The sequence below is a fragment of the Bubalus kerabau genome, chromosome 2 (assembly GCF_029407905.1).
Source record: "Bubalus kerabau isolate K-KA32 ecotype Philippines breed swamp buffalo chromosome 2, PCC_UOA_SB_1v2, whole genome shotgun sequence".
Lineage (NCBI taxonomy): Eukaryota > Metazoa > Chordata > Mammalia > Artiodactyla > Bovidae > Bubalus > Bubalus kerabau.
The window spans coordinates 75,652,553-75,679,688 of record NC_073625.1 but is presented as its reverse complement, the minus strand read 5'-3'; the positions used below and the strand labels follow the sequence as shown (position 1 = coordinate 75,679,688).

Genomic DNA, 27,136 nt, shown 5'->3' with positions numbered 1-27,136 from the left:
TGTCTCTACTTTCTAATGTGCTATCTAGGTTTGTCTATGCAGAGAATATCATGCAAAATGCCAGGCTGAATGACTCACAAACTGGAAATATTGTAGAAATATCTACAATCTCAGATATGCAGATGACACCACTCTAATGGCAGAAAATGAAGAGGAACTAAAGAGCCTCTTGATGATGGTGAAAGACGAGTCTGAAGAAGCTGGCTTGAAAGTCAGCATTCAAAAAACTAAGATCCTGGCATGTCACATGAAGGACATGTCACTTCATGGCAAATAGAAGGGGAAAAAGTAGAAGCAGTGTCAGATTTTCTTTTCATGGACTCATAATCACTGCCAATGGTGATTGCAACCATGAAATTAAAAGATGCTTGTTCCTTGGAATGAAAGCCATGGCAAACCTAGATACCATATTCAAAAGCAGAGACATCACTGACAAAGGTCCATAAGTCAAAGCTGTGGTTTTTCCAGTAGTCACGTATGGATGTGAGGTGGTGGTTTAGTCACTAAGTTGTGTCCAACTCTTGTGACCCCATGGACCCTGCCAGGCTCCTCTGTCCATGGGATTCTCTAGGCAAGAATACTGGAATAGGTTTCCATTTTCTTCTTCAGGGGAACTTCCTGACCCAGGAATTGAACCTGGGTCTCCTGCAGTGTGGGTAGATTCTTTACTGACTGAGCTGTGAGGCAAGCCCAGTGGATGTGAGAGGTGGTCTATAAAGAAGGCTGAGTGCTGAAGAATTGATACTTTCAAATTGTGGTTCTGGAGAAGACTCTTGAAAATTCTTTGGACTGCAGGGAGGTCAAACCAGTCAATCTTAAAGGAAATCAACCCTAAATATTCATTGAAAGAACTGATCCTGAAGCTAAAGCTCCAATACTTTGGCTACCTGGTGCAAAGAGCCGACTCATTTTGGAAAAGACCTTATGATGGGAAAGAATGAAAGCAAAAGGAGAAGTGGGCAAGTTGGTGAGATAGAGAGCATCACTGACTCAGTGGACACGAATTTAAGCAAACTTCAAGAGATGGTGGATGACAGAGGAGCCTAAAGTACTACAGTCCATGGGTTCACAAAGAGTTGGACACAACTTAGCGCCTGAACTACTGCAACAAAAATTCTCTCCCACTTCTGTATTCCCTTTTGTAGTTAACACCCAAGTTAACCACTGTCTTTCACCCCTAAATAACCAAAAGCCACGTTTCTTCTCAGTCTTAACTCTGATATAGCTTTCAAGTACATTCCCTGTTTTTCCTCCCCATCTTCACTGTGTGGCTTAAGGGAAATAACTGAGATGGGGATCACTGACGCCAAAAATGGAATGACCGAGAGTTTCACATGCCACTGAAAGCTCATGGAAGTTGAAGTCGGAAAAGAACAGTTGGGGTTAGAGTGTTGGAGATTGCTGTTGACATCTGCCAAAGTATTTCAGAACAGTTTTAGGGGATGAAAAGATATAAGGAAGTAGAGATAGGGGTCAGGAAATTGGGCTGTCAGTATACAGGACAACCAAAGGATGACTTGGACCAAAAGAGAGGTTTTCTTCATTCTCTTTGAAGGTTATTTCAGAATTAGCAAATACCTCACTTCACAATATTTGAATGCTGAGAGTCAAGAACCAGAAGAGAGAGAAGGTTTGAAAACCTCAGAATGAGCTAAAATCATTGAAAAGATAAAAATAAAGAGCAAAATCAAGAATAAGCTTTAACAAGAAAAAATCAAAGCTCTTTTTCCTCACAGGACAATCCGTAACTACTGCTTCTGCCATCAGCGACACAGTCATCCTATTTTTTGTTACTTTAATTACTTGAATTACTTCTATCATAATAAAACTCTTTCTTCCTATATCATTAGTTTTGAGTCAGCCTCTGCTCAGACCAAACCCCCCTACCTTTTTTTTTTTTCCTTCTTGAGGGAGTAGATTGTATGATAGGTTTAGATTTCTTTTCCTTACATGACTCTTTCAGACTCCAAGGTAAATTCTTACATTAGCAGCAGCAGTTTGATTGATAATCAGTCTTAAAACTACTAATAGTCTGGGCCCCAGGAGAAGAAGATATAAATTTTTATTTGCTTAAAAGCTTACCCTCCACCCCCCCCCCCCCCCAGCTTCTAATATGGTCAAGTTATTCTACTTTTTCAAAGCCTTGAAGCAATTAATTATTTTCTCTTCAAAGAAGTTTTCAACTATCCACCTAGACTCTTGAGTCTACTTATTGACCAAGATATCTTTTCAGTATTAAATTTTTATATATGTCTCCCTTTGTGATCTGTCCCTTTACAATATCTCCGATGGAACCTGATTTTTGTCTAACTCAAAAGCTCAATAGAAATGAACAGATAAAGGCTACCTGACCTTTAAAATACTTTTATTTTTTAACAGCTTTATTGACATACAATTCACATATCACACAACTAACCTATTTAAAGTGTACAATTTCATGGTTTTTAGTATATTGAAACAGCTGTACACCATAACCACAGTGAGTTTTAGAATATTGTCATTATCTCAAAGGGAAGTCTGTACCATTTAGCTACTATCTCAGAATCTCCCCATCCTTTTTTCAGGCTTAAGCAACCACATTTTCTGTCTTTATAAATTTTCTTATCCTGAATTTTTCATATAAATGGAATCAGATAATATGTAGTCTTTTGTGACTGGTGTTTTTCACTTAACATAATGTTTTCAAGCTTCCATGTAATAGTGTGTATCAGTACTTCATTCCTTTTTGTGGCAAAATAATATTCCATTATGTGGATATGCAACATTTTGTTTATCCATTTATTTATTGATGGACATTTGTGTTGTTTTCACTTTTTGACTATAATGGGTAATGCTGCTGTGAACATTCATACACAAGTTATTGTGTGGACATATGGTTTGTGTTTATAACAAGGAGTGGGATTGCTGGGTCAAAATGGCAGCTCTGTTGTTTTGGGGGACACCCAGACTATTGTCCAAGGTGTCGGCACTATTTTACATTCCCACATTCCCATGAGGTTTCCACTGTCTCCATATCCTTGGCAATAATTATCCATCTCTTTTGGCTATTGCCATCATAGTGTGAATGAAATAGTATCTTATGTTACTAATTTGCCTTTTCCTAATGACTAATAAAGTTGAGCATCTTTTTAATGTGCTTATTAGCCATTTCTACATCTTTCTTATAGAAATGTCTATTCAGATCATTTGCACATTTAAAAAATTGTGTTGTCTTTTTATTACATGTGTTAGTCAGTCAGTCGTGTATGACTCTTTGTGATCCCATAGACTGTAACCCGCCAGGCTCCTTTATCCATGGGATTCTCCAGGCAAGAATACTGGAGTGGGTTGCCATTTCCTTCTCCAGGGGATCTTCCTGACCCAGGGATTAAACCAGAGTCTTCTGCATTTGTGGGCAGATTCTTTACCATCTGAGCCACCAGGACACTGAGCTATAAATGTTTCTTGTATATTCTAACTTAGGTCCCCTATCAGATGTATGACTGGCAAACGTTTTCTCTCATTCTGTGAATTGTCTTTTCACTTTCTTTTTTCTTTCTGGCTACACCCCATGGTATGCAGGATCTTATTTCCTCAGCCTTAGATCCCCAACCAGGGATAGAACCTCTTCTCCCCTGCACTGGGTACACGGAGTCTCACCTCTGGACCACCAGGGAAATCCCTCTTTTCACTTTTTTGGTGGTGCCCTTGGACACACGAACTTTTTAATTTTGAAGGAGTCCCATTTATCAGGTATTTTTCTTTTGTCACTTATAGTTCTGGTGCTGTGTTAGAGAACTGAAGTCCCCCGGACTTATCCCTGTGTTTTCTTTTAAGAGTTTTCTAGTTTTAGCTCTTACATTTAATTACTTGATCCATTTGAGTTAGTTCTGTATATGTTTTAAAATAGGAGTCCAAATATGTCTTTTTGTGTGTGGAGACCTAGTTGTCCTAGCTCTATTTCTTACAAAGACGACTTTCCCCATTGAATGGTCTTGGTCACTCTTGTTGAAAATCAATTGATCTTCAACACATGGGTTTATTTCTGTTACATTGCTAGCCATATTAAAAAATATTTTACTTTCATTGAAATAGTTTCATAAGTGGCTATAGGATTAGCAGGGAGACTTATGTAATTGATTTCCTGGTGCCTATCGGCCTCTCTTGTGCCCTCACACCAGAGACTGGTTCAAGAAGAACAACCTAAGATGAAAGATTGTGTTTTAGCATGCAGAAAAGAGTTCCTAAAGTCAAATCAATATATGGCTTCTGGGGAAGTCATAAATAGATTAAATTGCAACCGATAGTGATATACTATGAACTGGAGTAAGTGCTGATGAGTGAGCCTCCAACTAAACTCCAGATGTTGGTTGACATGGAGGGATACAGTTGTGTACTAGCCAGTTAAAACATAATTGAGACCCCTTCTTGGCACATAGAAGGACTTTCTTTGATGATTGACCATATTGCATTAGTACCTCTCTGCCATTCTTTTTGCTTCCTATTTTGTTCCATTTTGCATTCTTTCTAAGCAAATACTGTATTTCTTCTCAGTTTTAACCATTCATTTCTCTCTGCTTTACTGTTACTGAAAGTTTATAAAATAAAAGGAGTCAAATTCAGACCAAAAACAAACTTGGTAAAATGGCATAAAGATCAATAATATAAGTCACAACATGAATAAATTCCTTTATCCTTAGATCCCAAATGATATTTCCTTTTGGTCAAGCATAGATGGTAAGAGTTGTTAGAAGCTGAATACATTTTCAGATCCAATTGTCATGATATAACGTATTCTTAACTTGTAATGGATGAAATAAACTAAAATTAAATGGAGAATTTGAAAAGAAAAGGCATATTTTAAGGGTCTGTGGAAGATCTGCAAAGATAGATCATACGTTGGCACACATTTTAGAATTGAGTTCTGAGTGATAAGCTCTGAGAGAGAGAAAAAGATGTGAAGAGGGGTCTATCTAGGTAGGAGAACTTCAAGCAAAACAGCTTTGCTTTTACGTGTTTTGTATAGTTTCTATGCTGGAGTTCTTCAGAATATCTATTTTGAGATAACTGAATGGTTTATAGTGGTAAAAATAAATAGATTGGTAAATAAATAACCAGGGCTTCCCAGGTGGCTCAATGGTTTAGAATCCGCCTGCCAATGCAGGAGACATGGGAGATACCAGTTCTATCCCTGGGTCTGGAAGATCCCCTGGAGGAGATGGCAACCCACTCCAGTATTTTTGCCTGAAGAAGCCCATGAACAGAGAAGCCTGGCGGGCTACAGTCTATAGGATCATAAAGAGTTCAACAAGGCTGAGCAATTGAACACAGCACAGTAAATAAGTAACTGAATTGATTACCATTTTATTAGACCATAAAGAATACCACATTATTATATTTCAATAAAATCAGAACTAATCCATGTATCAGTAGTCATATATGGATGTGACAGCTGGACCATAAAGAAAGCTGAGCACTGAAGAGTTGATGCTTTTGAACTGTGGTGTTGGAGAAGCCTCTTGAGAGTCCCTTGGACTGCAAGGGGATCCAAGCGGTCAATCCTAAAGGAAATAACCCAATATCCATTGGAAGCACTTCATATCATTGGAAGTCCTATCATTGGAAGGACTTCACCAGGACTTAGTATCTGTATAAAAGAAAGCTGAAGCTGAAGTTTCAATACTTTGGCCACCTGATGTGAAGAACTGGTTCATTGGAAAAGACTCTGATGCTGGGAAAAATTGAAGGCAGGAGGAGAAGGGGATGACAGAGGATAAGATGGTTGGATGGCATCACCGACTTGATAGACATGAGTTTGAGAAAGCTCCGGGAGTTGGTGATGGACAGGGAAGTGTGGCATGATACAGTCCATGGGGTTGCAAAGAGTTGGACACCACTGAGCGACTAAATTGAACTGAGAACTAAATGAAATGTTTAAAAGAAAATATAATATCCATGACTCAATTTCTCCCAAATAAAAATAGGACTAAAGAGAATATAAGACCTTATAATGGTAACCTGTTTTGAAAAGAAATGAAAACACTGGTAATTAAAGCCATCTGTTACCACTAGGACAATAAGGAGAGGCAACTTTTCTTATGCTAGTTCTGAATCTGATCCACAGAACACAGAAAATTATTTGAATGCCTATTTTCTCTCAAGTGTAGTACATAACAAGTACTATTCTAAGATGTGTTGAAGAGAAGTTAATTTATTGCATACAGTGGATCCGTAGGGCATTCGATCTTAATTCTCTTAGTGAATCCTGGTTGAGCAAGGCAGGTGTGCCTTGTTATTAAAAATGATAATCCCTGGTGCTGTTGAGGATATGGATAGTTGACTATTCTCATATGCTGCTGGTGAGAGTATGAACTGGAACTGCTTATCCAGAAAGCAGTTTGTTAATATGTGTTTAGAACAATAAATAAACTAAAATCTTAGACTCTTTGGCTGATAAGATCACTTTTTACAGTCCATAGCAAGGAAAGAGATTTGGTCAAATACTTGTTCATGGAGACCTCATAACATATGTTTTTACATTTTTGTTATGGAAATTTCCTCATATATGGAAAAGCAGAGATGAGCTTTGTCTTGGTCTGTTCAGGCTGTTATAACAAAATACTACAGGCTGGGTGGTTTATATATATATACAAAATAAATTTCTTTCTCAGTTATCTGGAGTCTGTGAAGTCCAAGATCAAGGTCCTGGTGGATTCAGTGTCTGTTGAGGGTTCTCTTCCTGATTCATAGACTGCAGTCCTTCCTTTGAGGAATCCTCATCTGGTAGAAGAGAGGAGTGATCTTTCTGGGATTTCTTTTTTTGGAAGGGGGGAGTTTCTTTTATACAGATACTAATTCCATTCATGAAGATTCTACCCTTAGAACCTGACTACCTCCCAAAGACCCTACGTCCGAATTCCATTGTATAGCTTCCACTTGTTTACATTTTAAGAGACTTTTTTTTCCTTATTCCCTGCTTTTGCTTTATTAAATTTTCTAATTTTATGAATTGTTTTCCTGGTCTTATAATCAAAATAAAGCAAGTTACAATCCTATCAAACTAATCTGTGTTTTCCCTCTTCATATACTTGACCATTTCTATTCATAGATTTTCATGCTTTGTGAAATTGTGACTACATACAATCATCCTTTTGTCCTTGGTGGATTGGTTCTGGGGCCTCTGCCACCTGCACATACCAAAATCTAAGGATGCTCAATTCCCTTATAAAATGGTGTAGTATTTGCATATACTATATTATACAAATATTGAGCTTCCCTGGTGGCTCAGACAGTGAAGAATCCACCTGCCATGCAGGAGACCTTGGCTTGATCCCTGGGTTGGGAAGATCCCCCAGAGAAGGGCATGGCATTCCACTCCAGTATTCTTGCCTGGAGAATCCCCACGGACAGAGGCACCTGGTGGTCTATAGTCCATGGGGTCACAAAGAGTCAGACATGACTGAGTGACTAAGCACAGCACATTTGCCTATAGCTTATGTAATCCTCCTGTATTCTTTAAATCATCTCTAGATTACTTACAATACCTAATACCATGTAAATGTTATGTAAATATTTGACAGGGCATGGTAAAGTCAAGTTTTGCTTTTTGGAACTTTCTGGAATGTTTCCTCTAATATTTTCAATTCTTGTTTGGTTAAATATGATATAGAACTCTCTGATATAGAGGGTCAACTGTATACTCATTTATCACCTCCTTTCTTTCGTAAATGTATTGTAACGTAAATACCATTCCTATAAAAAAGACAGATAGTTAATTATATTTAAAACTCACTTTTGCCACACTATTTTTTTTTTTTTTTAATCTTGGAGACCTTTTCTTCTGTGTGTACCTTTAAGAACCATGTAGTAAGTGAAATTCTAGATAATTTAATCCGTTCCCTAATTTCCAGAAAGCTACATATCATAGGACTGAGCACTATTCTTCTTTAAAATAACTAGATATTAGGGTCTCCTTGTTTCTGAAATTAGTGGTATTTGACATATTCTAGATCATGTTCTTGAAAACCACAGCTGTCCCAAACTAATGTATGTAAAGAGCAGATTCCCCTAATATGTAATGCGGGAGATCTTAAGGTTAATTCCAGGGTGCTAGCTGCCAGCAGAAATTTGGTGATTTTCAGATTCCCAACTGAGGGGAAGAATGATTTGGAGAGAGGGAAAGAGAAGGAGTTAAATAGCACAGAGTTGTATGTCAGGATGGCTGTTATCCACCCCCCAAAATTATGTGGTCCTTCTGTAATTCTAGGTGAAGGCAATGCCATGGCAAGTTCCAGTTGTGAATCTTATGACTTCTTGAAAACAGACTAGATACTGCCTTGACATGAGGGAAGTCCTATAACTTCTATTATGACAAGCCAACTTTGCATTACAAGTCTATGTAAATTCTACATGAGATGAAGCTTGAAGCTCGAAACAATTAAACAACATTGTATGATGAGGAAGGCTGTTTACCTGCTTTAAGGAGGTGATATTCCAAATATTTAATAACTTATGATGTGAGGGGTATCCACTTAGGTTGGAAGTGACCAATATCTGTCATACAGGCTGATACTGGCCTTACATTAGATCTGATATAATATCTGCTGCATCCATTGGGGACCTTACCTCACTGCTCAGTGAGGCCTGCTTACAGCAGGGGTTGGCCCCAAGTGTGGATCATGTTCTTCAGCTCATTGGCATTTGCATCAAAGGCTCTACATAATAAGTTGGGGTCATTTCAACCATGAATGTGCTTAGTTGCTCAGTTATGTCTGACTCTCTGCGACCCCATGGACTGTAGCCTACCAGGCTCCTCTTTCCAGGGGATTCTCCAGGCAAGATTACTGGAGTGGGTTGCCAGCCATCCCCTCCTCCAGGGGATCTTCCCAACCTAGGGGTCAAACTCAGTTCTCCCCATTGCAGACAGATTTTTTACCCTCTGGTCCATAAGGAAAGCCCATAAGGAAGATATATATTAAACTCAAAAACTCTTCAGAAATGAGGTGACTAAGTGCTGATGAACAGAAATAGTTTACTGTGAGTTAAAGTGTTTGGGAATATTTGAAGAAGGCTGACATTTAAGAATTTTATGTGAGGATTATTACATTAGAAAAAGAAAGGTTGTTGGGCTTGAGATAAATATAGAGTTTGTGTGCCTGATGCAATGACCTTAGTTAATGTTTGATTGCTTGTGCAAAATGTGTGTTTGCAGTTCATATTAAACTGTGTATCATGTCGTTTCTTTTCCATATCTCGATTTAAATTTGTCTGCTGGTTTTGAGTCTACGGACAAATAGAATCTTTGGCATGGTAAAATACAGTGATGAATTTCAGCCTGTTAGTAATACAATACTTACTTAAATGTTTGCTTTTAAAATGTGTCAGGTTATTCAAAGTTGATAATCATTGAAAGTCTTAGAACATGTTTTAATAAAATAATTTATGCAAGCGGGAAACATGTTCTCAAAATACCAAAAACTAGAATAATATATACATATTTCTTTGAAAGTGAAAGTCAAAGTGTTTCTTTCTCAGTCATGTCGATTCTTTGTGACCCCATGGACTGTAGCTCGCCAGGGTCCTCTGTCCGTGGAATTCTCCCAGCAAGAATACTGGGGTGGGTAGCATTCCCTTCTCCAGGGAGATCTTCCTGACCCAGGGATCGAACCTGGGTCTCCCGCATTGCAGGCAGTTTCTTTACTGTCTGAGCCACCAGGGAAGCCCCACACATTTTTGCGGCCCCATGGACTGTGGTCTACCAGGCTCCTCCATCCATGGGATTTTCCAGGCAAGAATACTGGAGTGGGTTGCCATTTCCTTCTCCAGGGAATCTTCCAAACCCAGGGATCCAACCCGGGTCTCCTGCATTGTAAGCAGATGGTTTATTGTCTGAACCACCAGGGAAGCAGTACCCATTGCTTTAGGGGTTCCGAATCCTTAAACCTAGCAGTGTCTAGCTTATGGCAGGAAATGGCTCATAGAAAGGAAGGTGACTTGATATGTTAATACTTAAAAATGTTAATATTTATTTTCTAGGTAGAGGCCTTCAAGTTTTTTATCTATTTTCTGATCAAAATCACCCATACCTTTTAACCATGCAATCTCAGTGAGAATATTTTAGGAAACATTATCTGTAGACCCTTATAACAGTATATGTGTTATCTTCATATATGTTATCTTTTCATGTTTAAATTGTAAATTTTATTCCCTGATGTGAACACGTTCAGATTCCTTAATGTCCCAGGTCTGTTCTATAATCTTCATCTCACTGGTAATCCTTCTGGATTTTAATGTTCAGTTCAGTTCAGTTCAGTCTCTCAATTTTGTCCGACTCTTTGCGACCCCATGAATCACAGCATGCCAGGCCTCCCTGTCCATCACCAACTCCCAGAGTTCACTCAAACTCATGTCCATCGAGTCAGTGATGCCATCCAGCCATCTCATCCTCTGTCATCTCCTTCTCCTCCTGCCCCCCAGTCCCTCCCAGCATCAGGGTCTTTTCCAATGAGTCAACTCTTCTCATGAGGTGGCCAAAGTATTGGAGTTTCAGCTTTAGCATCAGTCCTTCCAATGAACACCTAGGACTGATCTCCTTTAGGATGGACTGGTTGGATCTCCTTGCAGTCCAAGGGACTCTCAAGAATCTTCTCCGACAGCACAGTTCAAAAGCATCAATTCTTCGGCACTCAGCTTTCTTCATAGTCCAATTCTCATATCCATACATGACCGCTGGAAAAACCATAGCCTTGACTAGATGGACCTTTGTTGGCAAAGTAATGTCTCTGCTTTTCAATATGCTATCTAGGTTGGTCATAACTTTTCTTCCAAGGAGTAAGTGTTTTTTAATTTCATGGCTGCAATCACCATCTGCAGTGATTTGGGAGCCCAAAAAAATAAAGTCTGCCACTGTTTCCACTGTTTCCCCGTCTATTTGCCATGAAGTGATGGGACCAGATGCCATGATCTTAGTTTTCTGAATGTTAGTCAATCCCGAATTCTAAATTTTGTGTGAGTAATACTTGCTTTGAAGTATTATTAATGATAATTTCTATTTCAGAATTTCCTTGAGCTACTGATTTATAAAATTATTTGGTAATCTATAAATGTGATTAAATCTAGAAAATCAGTTACAAAGCTGTGAGCAGAGAACACCTGAAGTCATTAACTGAACCATGAAGTTGTTTTTCAGTGTGGTCCCTGAGCCTGGCGGTCTACAGTCCATGGGTTTGCAAAGAGTCAGACACAACTGAAGCAGCTGAGCTTGCGCGCACACGCACCCTCAGCCAGCAGTGTCAGCATCACCCACGGACTTGTTAGACATGCAGGTTACTAGGCCCACTTCATATATATTCAATCAAAAAACTCTGAAGGTGGGGAGCAGCAGTCTGTTTTAAACAGTCCAATCTGATTTAACAAGTGATTCTGATACGAACTAAAGCTTGAGAACCACTGAATTACAGAACTCTCAATATGTAGTTTTGTGCTTCATAGAGAAGCAAATAATTGTCACAGGTGGTAACGGGTTGTTTTTGGTCCTATCCTGAGGCCTACATAGAGACACAGACAATCAGCATTGTCTTAATTAAAAGTACTTCTATCTTGTGGATTCGGGATATAAACTCATAGAGGATTAAAATGAAAAATGAATAATCTTGTTCTAAAAGTATGTACTTTAGATATATCTAATATGCCTTAGAATGATCATTATTTATATTACTTAAACCACTTATATTACTTTAACTTTTGTTTATCATTATTCATATTACTTTCAGTTATTTTCAGGAATAAACTCTCATGATATTTCATAAGACATAAATTTCCCCAAAATGTATCCTTGAACTCATTATCTTGCCACCTGTGTTTTTCTAAAGCAAATTTCATTTAAAAACAAAACATTCAATTTTACTTAATATTTTTACACCAGTCATTGGATTTTTAATGTTTATTTACCTATTTTTAATTGTGTACTTCCACAATTAGTTCCCACAGTCATACCTAAATATACCTTAATGGTAGTAGTTCCTTCTTTCTTATCTAAGGGTTTAGTGTTGAGTTTATGAGAACAGATCCAAATCTAATGATTTTTCTGACTTTTATGTTCCTGGACCTTAGATATCTATATCGTGTAGAGAAAAGTTCCACTTATAAGCTATTTTTTAGAAAATCATTTTAGGGATAAACTGATTTTATTAGAAGAGAAGTAGAAGTGGTTAGTTTGATCGGTGTCCATTTTTCAAATGGAAAGAAGCAATTGCATTTAATAAAAGAGGAATAGAAAGGAAATTCAGGGCTGAACAGTGATTGGAGAAGGAATCAAGGAGATAAAAGACTGATGGTGTGGCTGAAGAAGTATTTATGTGGGAGACAACTGTCCAATGCAAAACCTGAAGTTGTTTCATGCATGGATGCCCTTTGCAAACCTTCCCCTCCCTCTCCTTTATGAAACCTTTAGTATATTCTGCATTGTTTATGATGGTTGGTAGATGGGTTTTCTTTTGGAGCAAATGTGAAGATGATCCAGATTTTTCACTGAAGTTTGGGGTTTGTCAGGAAAAATGTACCTGTAGTAGAAGTTAACACCTGAATTTCCATGAAGAAGAGATGTACTAATAAGCTCTGAAAATGATAGAAAAAGCATTTTTTTTTTACAGTGTAGGGTTAGAAATAATCAACATGTATGTTAGGAAATTGAGACACTATGAAAGGAAAATGTGATTCAGTAAATATAGTTTTCTTTATACAAGTATTAAAACATTATCCATTTAAATAGATCTTTAAAACTCAAGTGACTGCAAGCTAAAGAACTATTTGAACTGATATTCAAAAACAAATATTCAAAACCACATTTATTTTTGCATTATTGAGTAAAGCTTTTAAATAAATCTGCATATGAAAATTTCCCATATATTTAAAGCTTCACTTTCAAAGTAACAATCTTATTTATAGTTGAATTTTTAGAGGATCCTATATTATGTATTTTACTACTCATTTTGGTGTGCTGTTACTCAGTTTAACCTTTTCTGGATGAAATACAACTGTCATTCTGAACACTAATTTTCAGTTTGGCTTTGAGCAGGGCCTAGATTAAACACTCAATACGTATTTAATGAATGAATGAATGAACTAATAAACTGTACCCTTTATTTTCAAATCTAACTAACCAGGAAAAGATCTGCTCCATGTCTTAAGTTCATTAACTGTCTTAAGTGATTAGCTTAAAAAGAAATTCAGTAAATGTATAAAGTGCTGCACTACGTAGATATTCATATTTCAAGCTTCCTGCCCCAATTACGCCCAAAAGTCTTTACTGTGTTAAAGGAATGTCACATTATAAACAGATAAAATATGTATTTGATGTTTCAGGGGCAGGAGAATATAATAGCACAGAGCTTATTGAACTGTTCTGAAGATAAACCGCCTTTAGATATTTTCAGATTGTCTTCTGAGGGGGAGTGGAAAATGTTTAGAAGGATCTGTTTAAATGTTGTTTCTTCCCCCTACTCTACCTGTAACACTCAGATTGGCAGAGAGTGAAGAACCTTCAGGCACATGTGGTGAAAGTGTTGGTGTGTAAAAGAAGAAATCATGGAATAAAACAAGTTTCCTGTTGTTTTTCTTATCTCCTCAATTGAGAATCTAATGTCATAGCACTACAGTGGATGGCATCACAGGGTTGCTTATGTTTTTTTAAAACAGTGAAATATTTCAGGCATAAACAAATAGGGGAAAATGTGATAAGCATCTGAGTATACACCACCTACCCTAAGAAATAAAACATTACAGATACTATTAAAGCTTCCTATGTTCTCTTTCCTCTATTCATGGAAATCACAATAGAATTTGATATTCTCATTTTTCTTTTCATATTTTGTGCTGCATATTCTTAATTATGAGTGAGCTTGAGCATCATTGTATGTTTATTGGTCACTCATATGTCCTCCCCTGAATATCTCTTGATTTTTATATTGGTTTGTTTTCTTTTTCCCATTGATTCATAGATCTTCATATATTTTGGATGCTGTTTCTTGATAATACTCATTAGAAATATAGTTTCCCAGTTGATAATTTGTCATTCTATTTATCTATGTATGAAGATTAGTGTGTAATTTTTGTAGCCAACTTTATTAGGCTTTTTCTTAAGGTTTTTTGTGTGTATTGAGTGTGCGTGCTTCTGTGTCTTGTTTAAAAACACTTGCAAACTCAATATTATAAATATATTTTCCTGTGTTTTCTTCTAAAAATTTTACAGTTTTATCTATTGTATTTAAGCATTATATTTAATGGATTCTTCATTCTTCAGTACATTATTAAGGGGAGATTTGTGTTTGTTTTTCTCATAAAGATAACCAATTATTTCAATACCACTTATTAGGCAGTATGTCTTTTACTCATTGATGTATAGTGCCACCTCTATCACATGTTAAATTTCCATGTGTTTATGGTCTTTTGTTCATTTTGGCTTTCTTTCAGCATCTTCAGTCCCCCTGTCTTTTGCCTCTTATAGTTTATAGCCTTCCACCTTTCTTGTTTGAGGCATTTCTTTAGATTTTAACTGAGTTTTGACACACCACACACTTGTGGATTTAGTTAATATGATTTTAATAATTTTTCATCATTTTTTTCTACCATGACATGTATCTTAGCTAATTGCTTAGAATGCATTTCTATTTTTTCTTATTATCTCCTTTTGTTGATGGTGTTTCTTGAAAAGGGGCCCATCATCCTATTTATTGGTCAAGTAAGACTGAAAGTACAATGGAAAATGTGTTGTAATTTTAATTTTCAGATACAAAAGGCAAAGGGCTTCCTAGGTGGCACTAGTGGTAAAGAACCCATCTGCCAATGCAGGAGACATAGGAGATGTGGGTTCCATTCCTGGTTCATGAAGATCCCCTGGAGAAGGAAATTGGATCCCACTCCAGTATCCTTGCCTCAGAAATCTCATGGAGAGAGTAACTGGCGGGCTGTAGTCCATAGCATCACAGTGTAGGACATGACTGAAGCGACTCAGCACAAGCGTAACTTGCTTTTTCTAAATGATTAGTCTTTTGTTTAGCACCGTAGGAAGTAATGTTTTTTAGGGAATTTGATTCTGTATAAGTAGGCAGTATATTATACTTTGATTGAAATTTATTGAATATTATTTTTTAACTGACCTTCCTTATTGTATTTCAGATGATTGGAACCCATTTTCATACCCATATAAAAAACTGGATTTTGGAAAATGGGAGCTGTATATCCCACCAAAGCAAAATAGATCTGTCTTAGTACCTCATGGATCCAAACTAAAGGTATTTCCTCCCTCATGTTTTCATTTGAACTTACTATTTTCTTTTTGTCCTGTTTGCAGAGTTTGATTTAAAATGTCAGAATGTAAACAGATGCCTGATAATTATAGGAGAAACAGTGTAAATTTTTATTTTTATTTTTATTTTTTTATTTATTTATTTTTTTGGGGGGAGGCAGTGTGACAATTTCTTTTTTTTTTTTTTAATTTTATTTTATTTTTAAACTTTACATAACTGTATTAGTTTTGCCAAATATCAAAATGAGGAAAATTTAAGAGAAGTCATCAGCAAATTGAAATATGTTAGACGGGAACTGTTTGGTTGGTAAGATAATGAACTTACTATTTGTTAACGACTTTGGAAATCTTTTAGAAGAATGACTGAATAATTACAAAAGTTCAGCCTGGGAAACAGAAAGTTTGATTTTAAAAAAATGAAACCTGTCTTCAAATCAGCCGAGCAGAGAATTTTTACCTGTGAAGACACACTTGACATAATTGATTTTATGATGAGCCACATGAATGAGGCAATACTGTGTTGGAGACCCATGCCTTTTGGGGATATGATTTTTCTTGGTCTTTTTCTGCTCTTTGATTTCAGGGCTCTGGTTTGCCCTCTTCTCCTCTGTTAAGCTCCTTGAATTAGCCTGGGACCTGCCTGTCCTCTATCTGTCCTCTCTTTGGCTGACTACGTAGCTCTGCATTCAGGGTGTACAGAGCCTACACAGTGGCCTCTCTAGTCTCCTCAAGGGTGGGTTCCAAATCTGGACTACAGATCATAGATTTGATTACGTAAAAGGCTATCTAAATCCTTTAACATTTGCTTGATTTTAGCCCATTGCTTAAATAAATATGTAATGTTTCCATGTCCCTTTCTTTCCCATCCTTGGACATATAACAGCATTCATCGCATTTATCACTAAATCCTGTAACTGATTTATATTTTTATTGGCATTTGTTATTTAACAGTATTAACCAGAGTTAAAATTAGAAATGCATTGTATGTTTGTTTTATAGATTTTTCTTTCTTATAAATATTGAAATTATAAGTATACCTGAAAATACTGAAATATTGCCACACATAATATAATTCCCAGGAGAGCACATTGTCTGGAATAGAGACATTTTAATATGGAATGGCAACCAGGGTTCTTCTTAATCTGAAGTGAAAAGGAGAAAAAAGTAGTTACAGTATACAATAAGAGTGATTTAAATTTAATATATATAATCCCTTTTCCAAGTCAGTATAAGCATCACAAGAGCAAGGCCCTTTGCTCTTCTGTTTGCTAATACTGTATATTCTCAGTGCTTAGAAGAGTGCCTGGCACAGGGTAGGCACTCAAAAAATATTTACTGAATGTTAAGGCCATTTGTATGCCCAGTCTTTGAAGGAATAAACCAAAGGGCTTGATTTTCCTATGGTCTGTAAGGCCTGACTTTAGGAAACTGTGAAGCAAGGTGACCATTATATCACTGGTTTCATTGTTGTTTTGGGTCTTTTGGCCATTTGTTACATTTTGTTTTTAAGAACTGAATTTTACAATTTTTTGAAGTGCTGCAGGTATTTTTTTTCTGTTCTTAGATTTTATGAGCTCTGACATGTTACCTACTCTTTGCATTAAATGATGAATGAATTATTTATTTTTTTTGTAGTTTTTAAAACTGAAGTATAGTTGATTTACAATATTGTATGAGTTTCAAGGGGATAAAATAGTGATTCAATATTTTTATAGATTATATTCATTGTAAAGTTATTATAAAACAATGGCTATATTTCCCTGTGCTGTACAATTTATCCTAGTTGCCTTTCTGTTTTATAAGTAGCAGATTGCCTCTCTTAATCCCATACTGTCTCTTCTCCCTCCCCCCTCCCTCTTCTTTATTGGTGACTACTAGTTTGTTCTCTATATCTCTGAGTCTGTTTCTGTTTTATTACATACAATGGATGAATTTTCATACATTGTGGGGTTTTTTGAACTTTTAATTTTGTATTGGAGTATAGCCAATTAACGATATTGTGATAGTTTCAGGTGGATGGCAAAGGGCTCAGCCATACACATCCGTTTTCTCCCAAACTCACCTCCCACCTTGGCTGCCACAAACATTGAACAGAGTTCCATGTGCTATGCCACAGAACCTTGTTGGTTAGTCATTTTAAGTATAACAATGTGTACGTGTGCATCCCAAACTCCCTGCCATATTTAAAATGGATAACCAACATGGTCATATGTTGTTTTTATGCCTCGGAAAAATGATTACTAGGAATGAATGATTATTAATATGTACAGTAATAATGGTAGAAATTTGCTTCTCCCAGCCAACTCCAGGACTTTTCATACTTTATCCTATAGTCTGAATGTTTTGTGTCCTCCTCACAAATTATATGTTAAAATGCTAATTCCTGATATGATGGCACTAGTATGTGATGGTACTACGGCTTTGAGAGGTGTGTGAGTCATGAGGGTAGAGCTCTTTAAATAGAATTAGTGGACTTACACCTCCAGAGAGGTCTCTAGCCCTTTTCACCATATGAAGATATAACTAGAAGTCTGCAACCTGGAGGAAGGCCCTCACCAGACCATGCTGGCAGCTGACCTTGAACTTCCAGCTTCCAAACTGTGAGAAATCAATTTCTGCTGTTTGTAAGCCACTCAGTCTCTGGTGTTTTGTTATACCAGTCCAAATGGATAAAGGTGCTTTTGATACTATCTATGTACTATACTTTGCTTTCTTTCATAAATTTATTTGACCTGGGATGAAATGAAATAATCAAAGAAAAAAATTTTAAAAAGCATCTTTTCCCTTTTTACTTGCTTGAAAAATTTATATCTAACAGTAGATAAGCATTCAGAAAATATCAAGTCAACTGTTGTGTAATCTTTCTTAATTATTATTTGCTAAAGATTTCAATGAGGATTAATTTTCTGGAAATTTAGGCCCAAAGTATCACTTATAGTGTTTAGATGTTTCAAATTTTCAGGAAGCATGTAGATGCTATTATAATGTCAATATGGTGATATAATTAGTTTTTCACTTATGGGAAATGATGTATCAGCTTTTCTTTCAGGGAGTGGGGTTAAATTTTCTATAAAAAAAATCAACTAACATAAGGTTTGGCCTTGCAGTCTGAAATTGTCCCTAGGTAGTTTACCTTGGTAATTAAAAATCTTGTTTTAAATTGAACTTGAAATTTTATTTCAGTCCACAAGGAATTGACCTTTATAACTCACTTGTGGATATTTCTCTTATGGATAATCTGATAACCATTCTCAAAAAAGAATATTACCTACCATTGAAATAATAACTTTGTTTTCCTTGGAAAACCGTGGTCTTTTCAACTGAACAATTTGGAAGAAGATGCCTCATCACTTACATTGTCATGTAAATATCTCCTTTTCATGTTTTTAAATACATTTACTAAAAAAAGAAAAGTAATATACTAAGGTGAATTAAACTTTCAAGGCTATAAAGATACAAGAAAAGCATAGAAGACTATGTTCCTGAGGGATAATGAGACATGATACTTGTGTGTTTAATATTTTTTCGTCTGGACACATAGCCAAACTAATTTATGTGAAGGTATTTTTTGTTTATTATTTTAAAATATATACCTTTAATAAAAGTATATTAATACAACTTTGTAAGTTGTCTTGTAGGAATTTACATAATTATTGAGATGCTGTGTCAGGTATTATCCTTGACCTGAGATGCTCTAGTCGAATTGTTACATATACATAGGGTGTGTGTTTGTGTGTGCTTTAAAAATAAGGTGCTATTGTAGCAAAATATTATAACAGAAGGGCACTGACATTCAAGCCTACTTGGTAACATATTTAGAAGTTGACCAGACAGACAGAGGGAAAGGGTGTATTTTAACCTGGGCATCCTGTGTGAATAAAAGTGTGTGTATTGATTGAAGTTTCAACAGGAAGTAAATAGCATATGGAAAATAAGACAGTTTGAACAGTTTCCCCACTCCACCCCCCGCCCCAAATGCTGTTTTCAAAGTTCAACACACAAGGGATCCACTCTAGAGTTAGGAGCAGGGTTGGGTGAGGGAACTTAGTAAAACCCAAATTGTTACCTTGCCTAGGCCGTATGGAACAGGGATCGGTTCCTAGAACCCAAAGGGAGACAGAAACAGCCATCTTGAGAGGAACACTGAGTTTTGCTGAGAGACACAGTTAATTCATGGTAACCTTGCAGGAAAGGAGCCAGAGGAAAAAGGAGACAAATTCTCTCATCTCCCACACTCCTTCCTTTCTCTGACCTCTTCCTGTGGCTCAACATTGGCCCACCCAATAAGAAGCCAGATTTCTAGGGACTATGGTACACATGGGTTAGCCTCCTGGGGCAGAGAGCTGGTGAGAAGTGGATTGAACTGACTGCTAAGATGTAGCTCAGGAGTCAATGATCAGGAAAAGCAAGAGGTCAGGACAGTAAACTTGAAAGGTGGGTTGGGGGCAAACTAAAGAATTCCCTTCTTCTGATTGCCATTTCCTTCTTTTTAAAAAATCATTTCTATTAATACCCATATAACTAGCAATGGCAATTAGTATTGTCTCCTTTTAAATGTTCAGGATTTTTCTGTACTTTAACTTTTCCCTTGCCAAATCAGTAACAAAATGGACTAGAATAGAGGTTTCTTGATACCAGATCTTTAACCTTTTCAAAGGCTCATGTATTAGTCTTCTAGAGCTACAAAAACAAAATACAATACTCTGGGCAGCTTAAACAACAGGAATTTAATTTCTCATGTTTTGGAAGCTGGAAGTTTGAGATTAGTCAGCATGGTTGAGTTCTGGTAAGGGTTCTTTTCCTTGCTTACAGACAGCTGCCTTCTTCCCCTGTCTTCATATGGCACTAATTCTGTCATCAGGCCCCCATCCTCATTATTTCATTTAAACCTAATTATCTCTCAAATGTCCTGTCTCCAGAGACCATCACATTGGGGTTAGGGCTTCAATATATGAAGTTGGAGGGGGCACATTTCAGTTCAGAGCAGATCATACTGCTTTCTGAATTATATTTAGATTTTATACAATTGATTGGTGGAAAAGGGTCATGGAACCTAATACCCACATTGCAATTTTCTAAGATGAGACACATGAAATTAGAAATTATTTTACATCCATATTTAATTTGGTTCTAATTGTAACACTGTGAGATGAAATACTGTACATATTCATTTCATGAATGAGTACACTGAAATTTAGAGAGGTTAAGCAGATGGTATTGCCTTGACTTGAGTTAAGGCTTATCTAATAACGAAGTCCATGGTCCTAATCATTGTGCTACACTGCTGGTCAGACTAAGGGTTGACAGAGAGAAAAAGGAAAAAAAGTGATACAAAGGAAGTAGAACTTGAGCCTTATCTCATGTTTAACAAATTATTTAACAGCTTTTAAAATAGTGTTATTTATTTATTCATTTTTGGCTTTGCTGGGTCTTGGTTGCTATGTGGGCTTTTCTCTGGTTGCAGCAAGTGGGCTTTTCTATGTGGTGGCTTCTCTAGTTGTGGAGCTTGGGCTCTAGAGCACAGGCTCAATATTGTGGTACATGGCCTTAGTTCTCCCGTGGTATGTGGACTCATTCTGGGTCAGGGATTGAACCTATGTCTCCTGCCTTGGCAGGTGGATTGTTCACCATTGAGCCACCGGGAAAGCCCAACAAATTATTTTATACCATGTTTGCTTTTGCTTTATTGTGTGGAACTATCATTTCCATTTTTCAGGGTGCTGAGTATTGAAGTGACCTTCCATGAGAATAAAAAGGAGGTATTAATAGATAGTTTGTGGAAAGTTTGGGTTTTAGAGAATAAGAGATCAGATCAATTATGTAAAGTGAAACTAATTATTGATAGCTAGAATGGGATTGCTAGGTAGAAGGATGTCATTGGGCAGTGATATGGCATGTTGAAAAGTTAGTATCTAAATATTTGCTTAAGATTAATCTCATAAGCACTGTATCCTTTGGGCTTCCCTGGTGGCTCAAATTGTAAAGAATGTGCCTGTAATGTAGGAGACCCAGGTTTGATCCCTGGGTTGGGAAGAGCTCCTGGAGAAGGGAATGGCAACCTCCTACAATATTCTTGCATGGAAAATTCCATGGATAGACAAGCCTGGCAGGCTATAGTCCATGAGGTCGTAAAGACTTGGACACAACTGAGTGACTAACACACATAGACACACACACACACAGACATGGACACACGCACATACACACACTTTATCCTTTACCTCTGGAATATTTTCTTGTGTCTTTTGTCTATTTCCTTCTCTCCACATTTTTTGTTCACTGTTTCAGGAAATTCTAGTATTTGGATATTGAATCACCTAGATTTTCTTATCTTTTTGTCAAGTCTCCTGTCATTTTTACTTCCTGTTTCACTTTGAAGAAGTATCTTCCAACTGCATTATTATAAGTATTATTATTGCCACACCATGAGGCTTGTGGGATCTTAGTTCCCCAACCAGGGATCAAACCTGGGCTCTCAGCATTGAAAGCTTGGAGTCCTAACCACTGGACCACCAGGGAATTCCCCCAACTGCATTATTTTAGTAATCATATTATAAGCATTTCTAATAACATGCATGTTTTCTCTAGTTATACATAGATTCTGTCATTGTTAAATGTTCAGAGATACTTTTATCTTCTTTGAAAAGGTTATAGATGTTTTCTTTTATTTTTTTCTCCCAATTTTCTTCTTGTTCCCCTACCCCATCACTGTTTCTTTCAAATTTTCTTTTTCTATGTTTTTTTAGCCTCTTATCTTTTGTGTTGCAGGCTGTCTTAAAATGCCTAGTTACAGAACTGTGTTTTAGAAAGAGTTATTAGGAAAAGACAATTGAAAATTCTGTTCCTGGTAAGCTTTGTTACTGGTGATCTTCGCAGCTGGGTAGCCAGAAAGTGAGACAGACTTTATATTGATGGCAAGAAGTGAAAATTTTACTCTGAGGTCATTTTTTTTTCCAGAGGTGAATTTTCCAGTCTCTTATAAGGGGTGGGTGGAAGGGGTATTGATGGAGGAATATAAACAGTACAGACTTTATTTTTTGGGCTCCAAAATCACTGCAAATGGTGAATGCAACCATGAAATTAAAAGACACTTGCTCCTTGGAAGGAAAGTTATGACCAACCTGGACAGCATATTAAAAAGCAGAGACATTACTTTGCCAACAAAGTCCATCTAGTCAAAGCTATGGCTTTTCCAGTAGTCATGTATAGATGTGAGAGTTGGACTATAAAGAAAGCTGAGTCCCAAAGAATTGATGCTTTTGAACTGTGGTGTTGGAGAAGACTCTTGAGAGTCCCTTGGATAGCAAAGAGAGCCAACCAGTCCATCCTAAAGGAAATCAGTCCTGAATATTCATTGCAAGGACTAATGTTGAAGCTGAAACTCCAGTACTTTGTCCACCTGATGCGAAGAACTGACTCATTCAAAAAGACCCTGATTCTGGGAAGGATTGAAGGCAGGAGGAGAAGGGGACGACAGAGGATGAGATGGTTGGATGGCATCACCGCCTCAAGGGACATGAGTTTGAGTAAGTTCTGGGAGTTCGTGATGGACAGGGAAGCCTGGCGTGCTGCAGTCCATGATGTCGCAAAGAGTCGGACACAACTGAGTGACTGAACTGAACTTAACTGAACTGGCATCCATACATAAGGGACAGAGAACGTGGATAAAGGTCCCAACTTTCAGTAAGACACTGAATCCCCCTATTCTCACCCATCTGATTCACCTCTGCCATCTGCTGTGCTATTGTCTCTGGAATTGAAGCCTGCCTTTGTTGTTCAGTTGATGAGTTGTGTCTGAGTCTTTGCCACCCCATGGACTGTGGCATGCTGGGATTTATCCTTCACTATCTCCCAGAGTTTGTGCCAACTTATCCCCATTGATTAAGCGATGCCATTCAATCATCTCATGCTCTGTTGTCCACTTCTCATGCCCTCAATCTTTCCCAGCATCAAGGTCTTTTCCAGTGAATTGGTATTTTTCATAGTGAACGTCTCATCTCCCATTTGAGGGGTGAGAGGTGGCATTTTGGAGGGATGCACATTTTTTTGTACAGTAAGGGAGAGGCTATGTTTAAGAGCCTACAGTCCTTCTGTTTAACCTTGAATCTTACCTCTCCCATAGGACCAGAAGCCTCCACATGACAAGTCCTAGGGCTCCTGTGAAGCAACTTGACTAGCTCTCTTCAGGTTCTTCCTCTGTAATACCAGATTTTAATTTTTTCCTGTCTACTTATTTTCTTACCTCTCCAATTTACTTCTAAGTTCCAAAAATTTGTTGAGATTTCTGTTCTCTTGTTGTCTCTTTTTCTGTCTTTCTCTGTTAATTTTACTTTGTATATTGTTTGCTATTATTTATTTTAACAGAAGTTTGCTAAGTTTGTTATTTTTAATCCAGACTTCTCAAACACCCTTATTTGATTGAAAGAAGAAAAAAGTACATTTCCTGAATAGAAGATGTTTTATAATTCTGGGGCCTCTATTGAATATTATATTCTTATCATATGCCATGATATAAAATTTTGGTGAGACTATTTCTCGCTTGTGATGTCTTTACATGTTATTTTATATGATAAAGATTTTCTTCTCCATGACCCACAAAAGTCCTTTACTCTTTGTTACCTGATTTAACTTAATCAACCTTGAAGACCCTGAAACATCTAGTTTTGGGAGAACGTGTAGTTAGAATTAGATGCACTTTCCCATACCACAGAACTTATATTTCTTTGTGTTTGTGAAATACAACTTGAATGCTAATGAACCTAAATAACATACTAGGAAATGGTCTTCCTCTGTAGGTGAGAATAAAGGCTTTTTAATTGATTCATTTTTCTTTTCTTTTTTTAAAGCTCCTCAGAATCTTGGTAGGAAACACAAAATAAATGCGTATGTTTCCAAAGCAGTGTTTTAATCAATATTTAGCATAACTCTGTTTGCCTAGAGGATGGGCGAGCTAAAAAGTGGGGGTGTTTCCCTCTGTTTTGAGCTTGCTGCACATTAATTTATCAAATTTTGTTCTTTTTCTTTCTTAATATCTTAGCACATATTTCGGAGAAGACAATGGCACCCCACTCCAGTACTCTTGGCCTGGAAAATCCCATGGACGGAGGAGCCTGGTAGGCTGCAGTCCATGGGGTCGCTAAGAGTCGGACACGATTTAGTGACTTCACTTTCACTTTTCACTTTCCTGCATTGGAGAAGGAAATGGCAACCCACTCCAGTGTTCTTGCCTGGAGAATCCCAGGGATGGGGGAGCCTGATGGGCTGCTGTCTATGGGGTCGCACAGAGTCGGACAGGACTGAAGTGACTTAGCAGTAGCAGCATATATTTAGCTTTTTTAAAAAAAATTTCTGCACTTATTATATTGCACTTTCTTCCCTGGATGTATGTGAAGAAATAAAAGACAGAATGCCTGCATATTGAATTTATTGTCCGCTTGGACAAAGCTCACCATAAACAAATGAGTTGCTTGAGCATTTTGTGACTGTTAAAGGAGTAAGGAAGAAGCTTATTTTTTTTTTTGAAGAAGTTTATAACAGAAAAGTAAGAATAAGTAAATAGAATACATGTCTTTTACTTTTTAAAAAACTTGTTAGTTCCCTTCATTTTTGGCTAAATATTAATGTAGCTGAGAAGGGACCCAAGGGATTAGAGATAGATTTTTAGGAGACTGGAAAGATGGAGAATTAAATTTACAGGCCGAATAGTTAGGGAATGATTATGGGAAGAGATGCATTCTAAGCTTGGTCTTGAAAGAGTTAGTGGATTAGATTAACGACTATGAATAAGTTGTCAAGGGTCAATTAGAGAATAAAAGAATATAAAATTAAGCAAGATTGTATAGGAATTAACCAATTCTACATGAGAGACAGTAGTAAGTTTGACTTATATTGACTTACAAAGATGTAAGATATATAAGGAAACTAAATGAAATAGTGAATCTATTTTAGGAAATTTTATTCTCAAAGCGTGCATGGCAATACAGTTGCAGAATTTTGACAGAGATCTTTTTTGCTTTTTCTTAAATCCTGCATTTCTTACTTTAAAAAAAAAAAAACAGTGATTTTTTAATAATGAACAGTTTATTCTTTAACTTGTGGTATTTTTTGACCTTTAATGATCTCATTTTTTCCCCTCACAATTGTTTATACTCTCTCTTCTGGAGCATATAAAAATGCTAAAGTAATCTCATTAGCAATTAACAAAAATTAGTCACTGTTTATGAACCCTGAATATTCTCTCTTCTTCTTTTATGTCATAAAGATTCCTAGAAAGAACTTTACTGTCATGTACAACTGCTCTTTCTGTACCCTCAGTTCCACTTTGTTGTTTTCTATCCATTCCTACTCTGTTTTATTAATATAAAATAAAACAGTACCAATAGCCGGATGATGATAATTTAAACATAAGACCTATGAATGAAGCATGTAAATTTCATTTACCATTATGAATCATTTGAACTGCATATTCCCATTAGTATTTCATTAGATTTACAGGTGAATTCTACTGTGTCATGGCCTGTGAGAGACTCTCTATATTCTGTAGTTCCTGAGTGATCATTTCTAGTTATGTCATGTATAAAATACATTCTTTTGCTATGTACCACCTGCCAAGTCACACTTGTCATAAGTCATTGTTTTTCCAGCTTGTTAACACTTTTTTTTCATATGTATCATCCTGTGGAGATTCTTTTAGTGATGACTTGAGATCTTATGTATTAGTCTATGATTAAAGTTTATTTATTATCTATATCCAGTTTTGTCTTATATCCAGTGTTGCTGATAAAATGCTAATAATTTTATTTTTATTCCTTTGTCTGTAATCAGCCTTTTCTCCTGTCAGCCATTTGGATTTCCTCTTTATCCTTTATGTTCTAAAAATTTCACTATTGTCTCTGCTAATATAAGATTTCATTTGTTACTCTTTTCTTGAAATGATCTTTTCCTCATAAATGATCTTCTCTTTTGTTTCCTCTTTTCCCCTTCACTTTCATATTATATCTATAGTCATCATTCTAAAATTTGAAATCTGTTCATATTATCCTTCTGTTTGAAAGCCTTTATGATAAACTCTCTTCACTCTTGATTTGGTTGTAGCCAGGACTTCCCTAGTAGCTCAGACCATAGCCAGGGTTTTCAAGACTTCGCTCAGAAGTTTTGAACACTTCCCTAGTAGCTCCTGTAATGCAGGAGACCCAAGCTCAATCCCTGGGTCGGGAAGATCCCTTGGAGAAGGAAATAGCAACCCACTCCAGTATTCTTTCCTGGGGAATCCTATGGATAGAGGAGCCTGGTGGGCTACAAGTACATGGTGTCACAAAGAGGTGGACAGAGTTTTCAAACTGTGTGATAAGAAGCTGATCAGGTCAGTTTTCAGATTCCCCAGCACTCACATGAAATAAAGAGATTCCTTTTCTGTTTTATAGTTGGGCTCCCATGTATCATTATATCTAAATAATGATTTCTCTATTTTCTAGAAGTGAATAACAATGGCCTCTAGGATGTATTCCATACTTCTTAGCCTTCCATACAAAGCCTTCCTTGCTCTGGACTTTGGTTTCCTCTCCAAATTTGTCTTATCCTTGTCTCGGTCTGTTTGGGCTGTCATAATAAAGTACCATAGCTTAGGTGCCTTCTAAACAACAGAAATGTATTTCTCTCAGTTCTAGAGACTGAAAGTATGAGGTAAGGGTGCCAACTTTGTAGAATTCTAGTGAGAGCTCTTTTCTGGGTTACAGTCTGCCAGCTTCTCATTGGTAATGTCTCTTCACATGGTGGAGAGCAGAAAGAGGAAGCAAACTCTCTAGTGATGCTAATAATGGCATTAATTCCACTCCTGATAGCTCCACCCTCTTG

General features: G+C 36.9%; 1 protein-coding gene across 1 annotated transcript in view; it reads left to right on the top strand.

Moving 5' to 3' along the window:
* Nucleotides 1-27,136, top strand: part of GBE1 (1,4-alpha-glucan branching enzyme 1) — a 318,830-nt gene that overhangs the window by 96,115 nt on the left and 195,579 nt on the right. The window contains exon 3 of the mRNA XM_055567831.1: nt 15,154-15,269. Coding sequence (XP_055423806.1) covers nt 15,154-15,269 — 116 coding nt within the window. The remainder of the gene's footprint in view (nt 1-15,153; nt 15,270-27,136) is intronic.